This window comes from Lycorma delicatula, chromosome 5 (genome assembly GCF_047948215.1).
Source record: "Lycorma delicatula isolate Av1 chromosome 5, ASM4794821v1, whole genome shotgun sequence".
In the NCBI taxonomy this organism is placed as follows: domain Eukaryota; kingdom Metazoa; phylum Arthropoda; class Insecta; order Hemiptera; family Fulgoridae; genus Lycorma; species Lycorma delicatula.
In genome coordinates this window covers 110,572,247-110,590,203 of record NC_134459.1, presented here as the reverse complement: position 1 = coordinate 110,590,203, position 17,957 = coordinate 110,572,247, and the positions used below count along the sequence as shown (strand labels likewise).

At 25.8% G+C, this 17,957-nt stretch overlaps 1 protein-coding gene across 1 annotated transcript in view; it reads right to left on the bottom strand.

Annotated features, from left to right (window-relative positions):
* The window catches only part of LOC142325297 (uncharacterized), a 405,734-nt gene extending 390,308 nt beyond the window's left edge, over positions 1-15,426 (bottom strand). Inside the window, exon 1 of the mRNA XM_075366859.1 lies at positions 15,331-15,426. Within this exon, the coding sequence (XP_075222974.1) occupies positions 15,331-15,343 (13 nt within the window). The 5' untranslated portion in view covers positions 15,344-15,426. The remainder of the gene's footprint in view (positions 1-15,330) is intronic.
* Positions 15,427-17,957: the final 2,531 nt, after the last annotated feature.

Genomic DNA, 17,957 nt, shown 5'->3' with positions numbered 1-17,957 from the left:
TTATACTTTTAGTAATAATATTACAATAAAACTTCATCATAATTCACTCCTCACCACCATAAATGAAATCTTAGTTAACTTTTTATTGGTTGTACATTTTTTAGTGGAATGTGTTTATAGTTTATTCCATTTAACACAGTAAAGGTTGAAAAATCAATTTAGAGATGAGGGAGCAGAAAAAAAATACCAATTTTTAAAACATTTTTGGTTTACTTAAACATATAATGATAATTTTTCAAAAAACTTTCATCATTAATTATCTTAAAAGAAATCTTAGGTAACTGTTTTTATGAATAATTTATTTTTCACTACATAAAAATAAATTAATTTTTCTCCCTCTATGCATCATGAGATCTTGCAGATGCTGAGTGGGCTTTAGTGCTCAGTAATACAGAGTAGCTGAAAATTTGTTAATAGTTGGAGATAAGCATCGGAAAAGGCAAGGAAGGAAATATTGTGGGTGAATCAGGCTAGGCAAAAGGAATGAAAGAGGGACCCACTTATTGAGTTTTGCACGAAGTATAATTTACCAACGACAAATTAAACGAAGTAATATACGAAGTAATAATTGCCAACAACTAGTTTAAAAATCATAATAGAAGAATATACACATGGAAAAAGCCTAGTGATACTGCAAGGTTTTAGATAGATTATATCATGGTTAAACAAAGATTTAGAAATCAACTACACGACTGCAAAGCATATCCTGGAGCAGACATTGATAGCGACCATAATTTAGTAATAGTGAAATGTTGATTGGGTTTTGAAAACCTGAAGAAAAGGTGTCAGATGAATCGGTGGAATTTAGAGAAGCTTGGGGAAGAGGAAGTAAAGAGGATTTTGAGGAGGTCATTACAAGAGGTCTGAGTAAAAACGATAAGGTGGAAAATATAGAAGAGGAATGGGAGAATCTTACAAAGGAAATTTTTAAATCAGCAGAAGCGAACTTAAGTGGAACAGAGAGAACTGGTAGGAAACCTTGGATATCAGAGGATAAATTACAGCTGATGGATGAAAGTAAAAAGTATAAGAATCCTAATGATGTAGAAGGTAAAAGGAACTGTTGAATACGAAATGCTATAAACAGGATTAGCGAAGGAAGAGTGGATTAAAGAAATGTGTTCAGAAGTGGAGTGAGAAATGATCATTCATAAAATAGACGGAGCATTCAGGAAAGATAAGGAGAATTTAGTGGTACAAAAATTAAAATCTACTAATATGTTAAAAATCAGATGGGTGGATAGAGTGAAAATTGAAGAGGTCTTGCAGCAAATTGATGAAGAAAGAAAGAAGCATTTGGAAAATATAGTTAAAAGAAGAGACAGACTTATAGGTCACATCTTAAGGCATCATGGAATAGTCGCTTTGAATTGGGAGGGACACAGGTAGAAGGGAAAAATTGTTCAGATAGGCAACGTTTGGAATATCTAAAACAAATTTTAAGGGATGTTGTATGTAGGAGGTATACCGACATGAAACAATTAGCACTAGATAGGGAATCTTGGGGAGCTGCATCAAACCAGTCAAATGACTGAAGACAGAAAAAAGAATAAATAACCAAAACCAGAAAAGTATAACTTTGTTGTCACCTTTTATCAGACTGTTTTGACTTCTCTATCTGTATCAGTTGAAAAGTGGTTAACCGATATTATTCTGGTCTTAAATTGTGAATAAAAATTATTACCATGAGTTCAGGATGAGTTATACTTAAATCATTTTACCATAAATCACATATTGTTAAAATGATTTGTTTTGTATGTTATCATCCCATTACTGACCTCGTATTATAATTTGTTCTATTTTTAAATACATGTGTAAGGTATATTGAAAAAATTCGAATAAGTTACTTAATTTTTTTGATATATTATTTCTTAATGTATTAATTTGGTTTATTTTTTATTAATAAATAATTAAGGTGTAATGTTTAAAACATTTAAAAAGGAATTAATAATTTAAAATGTCATATTCCAATGCGTAGTAAATTGTTAAAATTTTATTTATCTTTTAAGTACATCCACATATTTTACGCATTTTTGAGAAGAAATACAGATTGTATTGTTTTGATGGTTACAACATTTTGATGATCCAATGTTAGAGTATTGAAACGATCATCTTATAAAATGCTTACAACTGCTTCAATTTTTATATTATATATTTTGACAGTTGATCAAATGGGAAAAAAGTATAATGACAGAAAATTCAAAAGTTATCAAAGTAATTTGATAAATTTTTCATTAAAATTATTTTTTCACTTTCAATACGAACAATAATCTTAAGTAATTACCGGTAGTTTTACAACATAGTCTTCATGAATTCCTTATTGTTACTAGAAGTTATACGAATTTAGGTGATGATATAACAATAAGATAAAATGGTAATATGGTGTATAATTTATGACCTTAAACGTGTTTAAACAATACACCTGCTTATCGTGAACCAATTTGGCCTAGCTCTCTCTCACTCACTCTCTCTCTGTCTCTTTCTATATATATATATAGAAAACTAGACTAGCTTATATAGTTTTTAAAAATCTAAAATACTTGACATGATAAATTAATGACTACAGCGTATTGTTTTTTTTCAGGGGATTAGAAGAGTAAAAAATATAATCTCATTTCTACCTGTCTCTGTTCGAAAGATAAATCACTTCCTTAGTCTCGTTGAGATTTTTAGTTTTAATCATACACATTTTGTAAGCTATAAAAGATTATATTATGAGATAATCAGTCTTTCGAAGTTCTACAGGTAAATTAATATTTTTATTATAATGTTAATTATATTTGTACAGTGTTCGTTCAATACTATGTTCAATTAAAGTCAAAAATATCTTCGTAATCGATGGGTATAAATCTAATGTTATGCATGCGGTGAGGTGATAAATATATGGGAAATACATCTTTACTTGTAGGCTTCTTTTTTCTGTTTAGCTTCCGGACGCACCGTAAGGTATTACTTCAGAGAATGGATGAGAATAATATGAATGAATGTAAATGAAGTACAGTCTCAGGTCGATAATTCCTGAGATGTGTGGTTAATTGAACCACCAAAGAACACCGGTATCCACGATCTAGTACTCAAATCCGAATAAAAGTAACTGCCTTTACTATGATTTGAACCTTAGAACTCTCGACTCGAAATCAGCTGATTTGCGACGACGAGTTAACCACTAAACCAACCCGATTGACTTTACATGTAGGCCTGCCTACTTATGTTGATTTTCTGAATAATGTATTGATGAATTTCTGTAAAACATATGCCTTATATTCTAAAAATAATACCGCAGTATATAATTACGTTTATTATAAATATATATTAGTGACTGAAATTCTTTACAAAAAATTCTTAAATGATTTTAAATCTATTATAATACCCCTTAAGAGGAGAGTTATATCATAGGAACCATCAGATAACAAAATAAAATATTATACCACATTAAAGTTTACTCCGTACTACTCGTATGATATTGATGGAAGTTGCAATTCCTCCAATTTACAAAAAAATTTTGTAAAATTCACGTTGTATAGAATGTGCCTCGTTCTTCATTTTTATTCACAGTAAAATTACGGATCTCCGTGGCGGAGTGGTAGCGTCTCGGCTTTTCATCTGGAGGTCCAAGGTCGAAATCCAGTCAGGAATGACATTATTCATATACTATAAATTTTCATCTTTACATTCCCACGTACAAACGTGTGGTGAATTAATTATCAGTGAAAAAAAAAATACTATTTTACTATTTCATTGTTCCTTTATTTCGTTAAGGACTATGTAAAAAAAATATTATTTTAGATATAAAAGTATACTTAGGATTAGATCTTCAAGTAAATCTTTTTTTTTTTAATTTTCTGATGTTCAGTTTTTAATATAACAATTTTCTACAGTTATTAAAACAAAATTATTTCAGCTATCAGTAATAATATCTTTTTTATTGAATTGAAATGTGTTCAACAACAACGATAATACATTATTTTATTATTTCAATTATTATCGGGATCAAGAAATGTTCTAAAGAAAAGTATTTATTTTAAAACTGCTGGTAATCTTGATCTTATGTCAGAAAAGAGTGCAATTAGAAAACTGTTCACAGTTACATCTAGTTTATACGTGTACGAGATCGATACTGTTATTGTTCGTCTATATGAACTGATTGCAGTCCAGTATGTAAATTTATTTTAATTCTGTACATTCACTCGGTAAAATAGTTTGTAAATTTACTATAGTATTAATAATAATTTAGATCGCTACTAATTAAATAATTATTTATTTCAAGCGGTTTCTTCTGTACTCTTTCTGAAATAAAAATTTTGTGAAAAATAGCCGTGATCTCCGTGGCGCAGTGGTACAAAAGTCTCGGCCATTTATCCGGTGGGTGTCGGTTTCGAATTCCATATTTCCATATTCTCACACATACAAGGTTCAATGATCCAGCAAAAAAAAATTGCAAAATTTTGTTAAATATATTTTTAAGTCTTTCGGTTTTAAAAAATAGAAACAATTTTAATCAAATTTCAGGGTTATTTCAGATTATTATAAACAACAGAAGTTGTAATTAAAAAAAGGAGTTTTTTTTTAATTTATATTTCTACGTTATTAAAAATAATTTCTTTTCCATTAAAGATTTTTTTTTAATCATATTATGTATTATTTTAACATGAATAGGTAAGAAATTTAACAAGAAAACATATGAATGGTGTAAAAGATAAAAGTAAAAATAAGGTCGTCGTTGTAGACAGGGAGTCGCCACAAGGAATGTAGATTTAGTAGTCTTAACTACGAACAGACAAACCTTGAGACTTTTAACTCATCGTTCAAAGCCTCGCGTAATTTTCTTACATAACTGACACGCCCTTGTAATTTGATTTATTAACTGTATTTATTTTTATTAATTTTGCAAATATATTTTAGTTAAAAGTAATAAATATTTATGATAAAATTTAAAAAAATAAAACACTTTTTTTTAAGAAAAATTAAGTGCAGTTATTTAAGCTACAATATGTATTTCAAGTAGTATCATTATACTCGTATATAGCTATAATTTATAGGCTAATCATTGGAAAAGAATATTAATAGCCTTCTTTTTTTCATTTTTGCGAAATTATATTTAAAGTAATTGTTATTATCTAAAAATAAAAATCATCAAATCAAAGATTTTAATGAATATTAAAAGGATTCCAGAGCTTTTAGAATAAAATAATTTTTTTCTTCTGGACTAACCAATCCAATTTTAATTAGACTTAAAACTTGCTGGAATTTTCGGAATTTAGAATTAAAAGATTAGGAATAATAATTATAGAAAATAAGATTAGAAATAGTAATCAAAATTAAACTGTTTCAAAAATATTTTTAACTCTGTTTTGAAAATTATTAGCGAATTTTTACTAATAAGCTTAAACAGTGTATTGGCTCGCTAAGAGATATTATAACTAAATTTTGATGAAAAGTGTAAAAGTTTTATTTATTGACTGTATTGAACAAATATTTTATCCATGAAGTCAGTGCGTATTAAATGGAAGTTTATTGAAAAATAAGATTACAAACTTTAGTACAATAAAAATTTCTGAAGCTTAAAATTAAAAAAATAATTTTAAAAAACTGAAAAAATAATTTTATTAAAATTAAAAAAATTTTACTAATGACTATCAAAATATAATATTAAAAGAATTGACTTGTCACTTTTGATTAAGTTCAAAATATTTCATATTGTCATATTGTTGAAATCTTTGTAACCTATACGGTTAAGCTTCATCTCTTGTTTGTAATGAGTTTCGTAAGGTAAATAATTCCAAAAAATGAAACAGTAAACCACAGTATCCGAACATCGTTTATTCAAATTTCCAATTTATCGAATTTATTGCTGAAGTTCGTGTTTCGTTATTTTAAAAATAGATCACATTTTCTGTATGCAGATCTAAATTATTATATCGTATAACTTATAGACCTATAATTTCAGTAGTTTTAATAATAAAATAACAACTTTTCTAGTTGGAAGAAAAGCAATTAATTTAATAAAAATAGAACTTCGAAATCGAGCCTTGATGAAAAATATTTTTAAAAAGTCATAGGGTATATATGCATGGAAATTTGCATTTAAAATGATTTTTAATTTTTAAAATATCATCCCTAATTAAAATAGCCATTACCTGAAAAATTCTCAATAAATGGAAAACTGTAACTCGAAAGTAGAAACACTTTTTTTGATTTTCACAATGCTTTACTGATATAATTCGGTATCGATAGATTGATTTACTTTTATGTAATCTCTGTACTTTAATAACTTATAATTATTTACGTTTTATCTTTTTTTGCCTTTTTTATTTGATTTTTATTAATATATTTGACCTGTTTAATGTACATTTATTAATAAAAAAAACATTTTTTTTATATCTTAGTATCAGGATTGTTAAGATAATTAAAACTAAAACAGATGTTATTTTATTCAAACATAAATGAGTGAGAGAATGTGTGTGCGTATACAAATATAACTATCCATCTGCAGTTCCGAATCACAAGCGGTTTTTAAAAATGGTTTTACATCATTCCATAACATTAAAGATAACTATGAGAATTAAATTGATTCAAAGGTAATAAATTTCTCTTATATAAGAAATTTAATAATTTTTAATAATTTCTATACTATATGTTTAACAATACTATAGAAATATTTTTATAATTTTAAAGGAGTATATCTAACAAACATTTTTAGTGCAATTCACGGACAGATATTTGGATCGTCAAATAACAGAAAGGTAGACAAATTGTAGCCGTATATTTTTTCTTATCAATCATTTTCTTTCTTATCAATCGTTTCTGTTCAATGGTAAAATTTTAGTTTTAACATATATGTTTAATTAATTTTTTTTTTTTAATTTTTTGTTCTAATTTTTTTTCCACAAGATTTTTTGTTATGCATTAAATTCTTTTAATAAAATAACTAATTCGGATTAATGAAATATGATTTAGCAAAATTATTTCTATTTCTAGTAAGATTTATCAAAGCTTCTTTTCTGGTTTATTATTAGAGAATTACAAGAAAAAATAACAAAGCATTTAAAAAACTATAATGTTATTCTTACAAAGAATTTTAATTTGTTGTTTGATTTGATTACAAGCTAATTTAATTTAGCCTAAAATTATATGACCAGAACATTATTATATTATAAACTACCGTATTACATCTAGAAAATCTTCAATGCTATGTTGCATAAAGAACCATTCTTTTATTTAATCTAGTTTATCTTCCAAATATATTTCATGTTATTCATTAGTTCATTAACAAAAGTTTAAAAACCTTAGATTCAATATATAAAATTTTGCTGGAAGCATATTCTTTTAAACTAAGAATCACAAAAAGTGACCTTGCGAGATATGTTTTGTGCTACATTAATATGCCTGTAATACAATATTCTGCGTTAGCCTTCATCTCTGATTACATTAAATTAACGTTTAAGTACATTATTACTATAATTACAATGTTGCCTAATGGATAGCATATCCAGTTATTAATAAATAAACGAAGATAAAAGCTCAACATTATTGCTTTTTTGTTTAAAATAATTAATAACGGAATATAATGATGTTTTTGTTTTTTGTGATTACCTTAAATAAGGAACTTAAAATTATATTGTATTCCGTAAGATTAGGATTATAAAAATAATGAATTATCCAATCTCGGAAGAATCGCAATGCAAGAAGGATAGTTCCGTTCAAGAAAGTTAGGGAAACTGCCAATTCGCTCTATCTAATAAATGCCTCCATCTAGTTTAAAATGCCTCAAGAGATAGGAAAATTATTATTGGAATGTAAATTGTACATTACTGACTAACAGCTTTGCATTGACTAGCTTTAATATATATTGAAATAAATGTTTTTCCCCTTGAAATTAAGGCATTTGAAAATAGGTACAAGGTTTCTAAAGGAACTACCTTGCTTACCCTGAAATTATATGGCTTAATGGTAATACCGTATATAATTTGGTGACCACCAATCAAAGTTTTTCTGGAAGAAATGTGTTCTTCCCAGTATCCTTATGATTTTTTTTTAATGTATAAAAGAAATAACAGAAATTGTCATGTTTCAGTAGGAGAAACTGAAGATTTTTTTTTATTTACAAAATTTACTACATATTCTTTATTATTAACATTTGAATAAAATACATATAAAAATGTATTGATTTTACGAAAAAGTTTTACCCAATAAAATAGTTAAAATTAATATTACTATTTCTTTTAATATAATTATTACAATTTATGATTATTAATATCATATTTTTCATATCAACAAAATTTTGATTTTATAATATGATGATATTTGTCAAAACTTTTAAGTGTAGTCTCACTCTCACTCTCTCTCTCTCTCTCTCTCTCTCTCTCTGAGTGTGTGTGTGTGTGTGCATCCGCATGTGTGATACATTAAATAAAAGTATTCACACTTAAAAAATTTCAGAAGAATGACAGATAACAGATTATTGTTTGCATTTTTTTAAATTGCATAAACTAATACAATCGTAATTTACTACTACAAATTTTTCTAGATACTAGATAGTATTCGAATCCAAGCCCTTCGATATAGCAGACAAACAAGTTAACGTATTTTCCACTGACACGGTAGATATAAACTTGCTTTTTATACAATTAAGTACAAAATATAATAGTTTTTTATAGGTTAATAAACTTTGAGGTTGATAGTAAATAAAATACTTATTGATCGAGATTTGTACAATGTAAACAAAAAATTGTACACTGATGCGAATGAAATTAAACAGGATGCATTATTTTTTAGACTATTTTCTCTAGATTCAGCTGACCTTCTATAAACTTCACAAAACAAGATAATCTATGCAGTAATTAAACATTTTAAATTAGTACTATTCGTGTGTAAAATAGAAAAAAAGTGTTTAAGCTCTGTTAAAACAAAAATATACTGGTGCATTCTTTATTTATTTATTAAACCTTTATAGTTCGTTTATTAATTATTTTGATATCAACCATTTTACAGGAAATGTTAGAATTGTTAGAGAGAACTAAAAATATAAATAGAAATAAGAAGTGTGAGACGTAGAATCAACTAAACGTATGATTCAATCCGTCAGATGTTATTGACAGAAAGAAAAAGGTTTATTTATTGACATTTGTTTTATTTTGAATTTTCATAATAAATTTATACAATAAATGATTTCAAGAAAAAAATATTATATGCGGTAAATAGACTTTTAAAAATATAATGGGGGCCACATGACTTCCTCGTTCGCTTATTAAATTACATATATACATTTTTTTAAATGAAAAGTACATAAAATTTTATTACATCAATAACTACTCATATTTTTTATTTTTATTGTTATTGAAGTATTATTTATCGTAAATTTTTTTTACAATCAAAGGTTAATAATTATTAATAAATCATTATATTTAAATTAAAAAAAAAAGTTAAAAATAAGGAGATGAAGTCTGATTCGAACCGATGTGCCTTCCTCTAAGCTCCAAATATTTCTTTACTTAAAATTTTATTTGGGTATCACTCTGGAGCCAATGAAAATAAGTACCACATGGTATATCGTTAAAATCTCTTAATGAGAGCTTATTAGTGCAATTAAAAATGTTCAAAATCCAAATTGTTTTGGATTTTGGGCTTTTTTGGACACTTTTGGTTCAGTCGATTGCAATGAAAAAGGGAGGTCCATAACTAGACGTTACAACAATCCTAAATCCAAAATTTCAACATCCTACGGCTAATCGTTTTTGAGTTATGCAAGATACATACGTACGTACAAACGTCGCGCTGATACTACTCAAAATGGATTCTGGGATGGTCTAAATGGATATTTCTGTTGAAATCTGAAAACGGAAATTTTTCGCGATCATAATAGTTCCCTTACTTTGTACAAGGAAGTAAAAGTCCGTAAGAGACGGAAATATCTTTTCCAACAGTTAGAAATAAAATGTGAAAGCTAGAAAAAATTATTTATAGAGATAATTTTATTCCCGTGTTTTAAAACGATACGTCGATTTTTTCCAGTATTTTTGTACTTCTCAATCTTTTCAGTTTAAATAATTGTAAATCCAAATTTCATGTTATATCCCAACAATTTTTCCTATCAACCACATCAGAATTATAATACTAGATGAAAAAATTATCAGTTAAAAAAATTCTGTTTTGCTGAATGAAAACATAGGACACACACATGCGCGCGCGCATACACACACACACACCAACATATTAATTGTATTTTAATAGCGTGCAGAGAAAAGGAAATAAATTAATAAAGGTAAAAATAATTTTTTTTTAATTTCCCAGTCCGATAAAACTGAAATTGGTTTAATTAATAAATAGATAAAAATTTTAAATTATACAATCATAATTTAATTACATCTAAAATATAACTATTAATAAACTTTCTGAAATATTTAAGATTCCATTACGAAGTCTAATAAATATCTTGTTTATATATATATATATATATATATATATATATATATATGCGTGTGCACACACACGTTTTGTTTCTGTTATAAAAATGTTAAAATCCTATCGGCCTATTGCTTAATTCATTATATCAGTCAAAATATAATTTTTTATACAGCAAAGAAAAAAAATAAATATCCAGTAAATCTAAGTATGAAAATATATTTTTAAAGTGTTAATAAATGTTAATATAAATATAGGCCTACTTGTTTACGATTCAATAATTAAATAAAAATATATAATCTACAAAGCAATAATTATTTCATCACATATTACTTCCACATATTCGTAGTTATGTTACACAAGAATATAAACTTATAAAGCTAACTACATTTTTACTCCAGACAATAAATATTTAAGAATAACTATTATTTATTTATAATTTACAGTTACAACAAAATGTTGTAATGCAATAAATTCTTTTAAAAAAAAAGTACAAAATAAAAATAGATAAATACAATCATTTAGTACTACCAACGTAATTAAATTGGTAAATATTTTGCTTTCTTAATAAAGGAAAAGTTACATTTAGCTACCGTTAAATTTAGACACGTGCATACTTGAATTTTAAGTGCGGTTAGTATTTACATAAAGACTGATTAGAATTGGTTACAGTATTTGTTTACAATTTGTAACTGTTATGTATACTAAAAAATTTATTTAATGTTTTCTTTTTTGTTACAAAAGTAACATTTATTAAAATAAGTGTGTAGACTATTTTTACAGTATTATTTGTTGGGTTTTGTTTCTTTATTTTAAATTAAAATTTAAAAAAAAATAACTTATTGGTAATTACAATTGACTTACATTAAATAAATGAAAAATTTAATAAATTGTGTTTTCTAAAAGTATAAAAAAAAAATTATGAGAAAATTTTAATAGAAAACATTTTTAAATATGTCTCGGTAAAAATAAATTAGTTACGTTGAAATTTAAAAACTATAAATTAATCTACAAATTTATTTCATATTCGTTTGTAGTCAAGTAAAATGCTATGTATTACTCGTATGTAAGTAAATTTGTATCTATTTATTCCAAACATGAATGATTTATGTATTTCATATAATTAAAAAATTGCTAAATTTAAAAAAAAAATAATAATTTAATATAAAAATATTACTACTGCCTTTATAAAATTTATAAATTTTTAATAGGCAAATTATAAGCTATATTCATTAATACAATTGCAAATATAAAATTTTTATTTTCATTTGTAATATTGTTATTATATATTTCATTTATCTACTCCTACATACTGTTAACAATAATTATATACAGCTATTAAAATGTCACATGAAAATAGTTGCATTATATAACATACTTGTCACATATTTATGTAACTAGTACCTGAACACTAAAGGTAACATAATAATTGTAAAAGAAAAAAACATGATTAAAAGGTCACATAATTCATAATAGTAAGCAGAAAAGTAATAAATTATTTTTTTTAATAGATAATTATAACATTTTTCCAGAAAATCTGCAAAATAATTACAATGATTTATGTCCATGTAGCCTGAGGCGTTTCAAAATTCCAAGCTTTTTAGATCGTGATTTGTGTTTACGTTGTGTTGTATAACCGTTAATTCATATCATGTATTGAGATATTCTCTTCCGTGTATTTTCGTAAATATTCAAGAATACATTCCAAATCCGTAAGAATTTTATCCGTATTAAAAACTTCCTGTATGAATATAATTTTGAAGTATGCCCCGAATGATTTAAGAATTTTCTTTTAATCAGAAAATAATATTTCTACTATACCAATCCTAATATATTATTATCTCATAAATAAATTACAAACAAAGTACTTGTGTATGAAGTATAAAAAATACACTTTTGAAGAAAATGACTTTTAAAAAATTCAGTTACAACACAAATTGGTTAAGTCATTAAAACTTAGTATTCAATATTTAAAAATTGGTAAAAAAAAAGTTAAGTTTATTCACTTGAATTTATAATAATCGACGGATGATTCCATTACTTGATGAAAAACCATCACAACAAAAATAAAATAAAAATGCTTATTTACTTTTTGTTACTTCAATTTATGTTAAACAAGCCGGTAAGAGGGCGAAGCCCCCTGGACTCCCGACGCATTCGTTATCCTCGCTATCCTTGTGAGAATATTAAATATTTAACAATTATTCATTAAAAAAAAAAAATTAGTTATTTTACTTCGTTATATTTCTGTTGCCATGCTGATAGAAATATAATAAAATAAAAGGACTAATCTTTTTTTCTTTAATGAATAATTTTTAATATTTTAGCTCTAAAGAGAGGATAAGGCCTCAATTTACGACTTAAAACCATCCCTGGGATAACACGAATGTATCCTGTAAGTTTGAAAGCAATCGGTCGGTTGGTTCTCGCGTGTTGCTGTTACAAACAAACTGATAGATCCACAAACTTTCGCATTTATATATTAAGTTTTAATTAAATAATTAGTCTATTATTAATATAATAGTTAATCAAAATAATTAAATAGGGTTATATGTCATTGTTTTACAGATAAGAATTTGTATTTTTTTAAATAAATATATATATATATATATATATATATATATATATATATAATTATTATTATTATATAATTAAAAAAATAAACACAGATATTTTGATTATGAAAAAATATTATTTTGTTATGCAGTAATATTTATGAAATTTAAACTTCCTGACGTACAAGATGGTAACATTTAGAAATGGTTTTTCTAACGTTAACTATATTTATTCTGGTCAAGCCCGATAATGTACAGAATGAAGGTGTCACTTGGAGAACCAAATATCACCCGTATTCCAGTGGACTTAGAAAAAGGGATGAAAACAAAAAACCATTTGATTGCTCACTTTCTCTGGTCAGGCTGATGTAGGACTCGTTATTCTTGAAAATTGTTGTTATTTTTAATATTGTTATAATAGTCTCGCATGAGATTATTTACCGTATGACATATTTTTAAATTATTTATGGAACAGAATACAAAAATCAAAATGATGAATGGATAAATACGACTATTTAACTAATGAAGTATTATTAGTCTTGTTATAGTTATATGTAATGCATGAATAAATTACTACTAAGAAAATAATGTTTAAAATCTTAAAAATAGAGAAGTAAACAAATAATACTCGTAATATAAATGACTCAGTTGATTGACCTTCGGATAATCAACGTCGTGATATATATACGTAAAGTAATATGCTTATATATATATATATATATATATAAGTAAGTAATGATAAAAATTTATAGAAAGAGTAATTTAATAACAGTATTGTATTTTGTTAAATTCATATTTTTTCGCATATCCCGACCGATCTTTTATAACAACGACCGGTTTTTTAATGGTTTTGATAGGTATAAAGAGGTAATATGATATGAATACACAAAACAGTCACGCATTGATGTATGAAATCGTATCTTGGATGATGATGGTGTGACTTAAAAACACTATACTGATATTTACCTGGACGAAAGTTAAAAAAAAAACCGCATCAAGTTTGTTTTCAAATAACGATTCTTGGTATTAATAATTTCGTATATTAATGGAGTGTTTTATCACTAAGTCACCTTTTAAAATTTTGTTTCTTTTAGTTAAACGACAATGTACATTTTTATATGTATATATATATTTTATAAATATAAACATATAAAATTGAATGTGACCAAAAAAATACATAATATAATGTTTGTCTATAAAATCAAATCTGTTGGTTGAATGCAAAAGAAGTTTCTGGATTAACTGGTATTCAACTCAGTTATGTTTATATAGATTAACAATTAAATTGTTGGTAACAAGGCATATTACGTAGGAATTTTATACAGCTTAGTATATATATTCAGGTATTAATTTATTTTATTAATATTCCATTACATATAAATTAATGATTTAATATATTATAAAATTATTTACTTTTACTTAACTTAACAAAGGTAATGTGTAAAATATTTTTAAATGGTTTTAAAGTTTAACGAAGTGCTGAAATATTCGAAACTAATTTAAGGAAAATGTATAATCGATATTACTTCAAAAATATATGAAAAATATTTTTACATACATTTGCTGGTATTATTATTAAATTATTTATTTTAAATTGATGATTTTGAAGGTAATATTTTGCAATATATTATTTTAATTTAGGGTTATATACTGACTTATTATAGTTTAACAATTTTAATCCCTATTGGTGTTATTAAAAAGATATTCTATAACTTTCTCTTAACCGATAATATTTATACGAGTATACACAAACATAAAAGTTACAAAAATATTCCTAGTAATAAATTAAAATCAAAATTTATGTGGATCATTACAAAAATTAATTTCAAAAAGTAATTACATAATCTAAGATTTTCATAAAATTAAGATTTTTTTTGTTTTTTTTAGCTTGGTTTTAATTGATGTTAATCTTACATTGATTTGAATGGAGATATGAAGAGAAATAAAAATAAAACTTGAAATCTAAAAAAAAAGTTTATTTACACGCATTTATTTTTTAAGAAAGTTTAATAATAAAATAATCTTTTTGAAAGTTAATTTTTAGTTATTTATTTTAATAAAAAATTTTAAAAATAAATTTACGGTTTCAATCATGTACGTACACATTATATTTTTCGAAAAATGACATATTTTATTTTATGAGACCGTGAAGATATCTTTTACTTAAATATGAATGAATTTTGCTAATAAAATATTTTTACTAATAAATAACATTTATATTTCAGTTGCATGTTTGCAAATACTACAACATAATTTCAGGATAAAAATAATTTGTTAAAATTATATTAATTTTTATTGTAGAAATTATTAATTTATCTTTAAATAATACTTATAAAAAATCTGTTAATTAAAAATATATAAATTCGGTACTGACCAGGAAGCGGCATGACGATTGAAGACGCACCATGTGACGAGAAGATCGGACCCGAGTGCGCGCGACATGGAATAATATAGGGGCGCGCATGCGGTCCGCGCGCCGAATGTGCCGCCGGTCGACGTTAAGAGAGAGACTTGCAGCGCGCGCACCTATCCCCCACCCAATAACTAAAGACAGATCTTTGACGCTCTACCGGCTGACTGGCTGTTGGCTGTACCATTTAACAATTTAAACACCTGCCTCGTCAACATTCAGTATTAATAATACTAGTCTTTTTTTTGCCATAGTAATTTGTAAAGCATCATTTAAGAGAAAATAGCTATTAAAATTACAAACGTAAGCAATTAATAAAGATAAACGCTCAATTGAATTTTAATTATTTTTTCCTTTCCACTTGATGAAAATCCTTGGAATTAATCTGTAATAAAATAATCTTATTTTATAAGTAATATGATAATGAGATATTCCGATTGATTATAATTTAATGAAAAAATAAAAATTTTTTACTTATTCCTTTTTTTAAATGTTAAACTGGTGGCACGTCGTCACACGAAACTTGTGATCAAATTAATGATCTAAAATGCCCTCTCAGTTGTAATAAATATGTTAATAATAACAAAAAGAATTTAAAGCAAAAACATTTTTTTAAGGCATACATACTTACAAAAATTAAAATAATAGATTTTCCATACATATTTAATTAAAGCGAAACAGTTGTCATCCATCTTATTTATTATTATTAACGTCAAAGGATTTAAGTAAAAAAAATATGTGCGGTTATGAAACATATTGTTTACTTCTTCGAAACTGGAACACCGTATATAAAACTCATATACCACGCGCACCAACGTTAGGAAAATCGAAAAAATTTAAAAAAGAATATTTGTTAATTTTTTCATTTCATCAACAAATTTACCACGGTACATTGAACATATAACAGTATTTGTTATTTGTATAAGGCCAGTAAATCAGTCTAAATTGGAAATATTTAATAAAAACAGAAATTATAGTAGGTACTTTAATTACTATTAACAATGTTGGAGTTTTCATCTTCCGTAGAATTCTAATTATCTTCGTAATCATTTAACCACAAATAATAACTTACATCGAGAGCGTTTGAAACATCCTGAACGAATTTTAGATCAAATCATCCGGTATTTCTGAGCAAGCCGCAATAATCTACTTACAAATCTGTATGAAAGTGATTTCATAATTTTATCAGATGATGTAGTCTCGTGTGTCGTGTTGGGTATCCAGTTTCTTTGGTTGTGGTTTTAACAGTCGGTTTTCGCAGATATCTAGTGATTGAAGAATAGATGTCATTCCAGTAGGATTCATAATCTGAGCAGACATTCTTATCTATTTTTTGCCTATAGCACGATTTATATGCTCCTTTGAGTAAACAATAACAAATAATTTTTCTGCAACGAAAAAGAACGAAAATCACTTTTTCAATTTCTTTTTTTTTGTAGTTCTACTGTACACGAAACTTTTACATACTGGACGGTCGTTATCATTATGAAAACTGATCATAAAATTGCTACAAAATGGAACTATTAATTTACTAAAAAAATTAACGGCATAAATATTTAATATAAAGCAGAGCTTAACTCGATGTTACAATCTTGAAAAGATTTAATTCCATTGATAAAGCGATTTAGTTGGACTTATCGTTAGGAAAATCTGACCTTTCTTCTTTGTATTGCTTATCTCTTTCAGTTTATAAAGTTGACCTTGAGAAAATTGTTTCGCGGTCATAAAATTGTGTAATAAGCCTATTTGTACACCGGTATAGTCTGCGGGGTTATGTTACAGGAAAATTGTATACATAGTAAAATAATAAGAATATACGGTAAAAAAAAATAAATATTACTTCTATTGTGGTTTGTGCATTCAACCGGTGAATCTCGTAAATAGTAGTTAAAAAAATACTGTACAACGTTTTCTTATCTCATTTATTTATTTATTCAAAGACACACTTTTCACGTAATCTGACTTACATAAAATTCAATTATAACTATTTTAACATGTGTATTCAACAGAAATACAACTAGCCCATATTAGATTATCACATTTAAAATAAAAAATTTATTGAATCAACTTTCTACGTTAATGATCTGGGAATATATAACAAAGTAATTGTAAAAAATAAATGAAAACTCCTCTTATAGTGTTTTTTTTTGTTCTACCACAACTTTAGCACGCGATTTTTCTCCAACCGATTTCACTTTATTTTATATTTTAATAGTACTGTAATCCATTTTTATTTCTTATAAGAAAAACTAAATTGAGTCTCTGTGAGCTGGCGGTAAGCGTCGCAATGAAGGAGGAATCCGACACATTCTCTTGGATTCTTGTGTAAATTTTTGTGGCGATTAAAATAGCCTATCAGGGAAAGATTTGTTTTTCTAAATTCTCCTGTACATTACAATTTTTTTACCACTAGTATAATTTCTAACTAGATTCGGTTTTTTTTATTTTTAACTAATAAATTATTTTTTCATTTTCTTAACAATTTCCATATTTATATTTTTCTTAATATTTCTAATATATCTATAATTAATAGATCTTTGTTAATTTTTAGAAATACATACCTGTATTTTCATAATATTGGTTCAATTTGT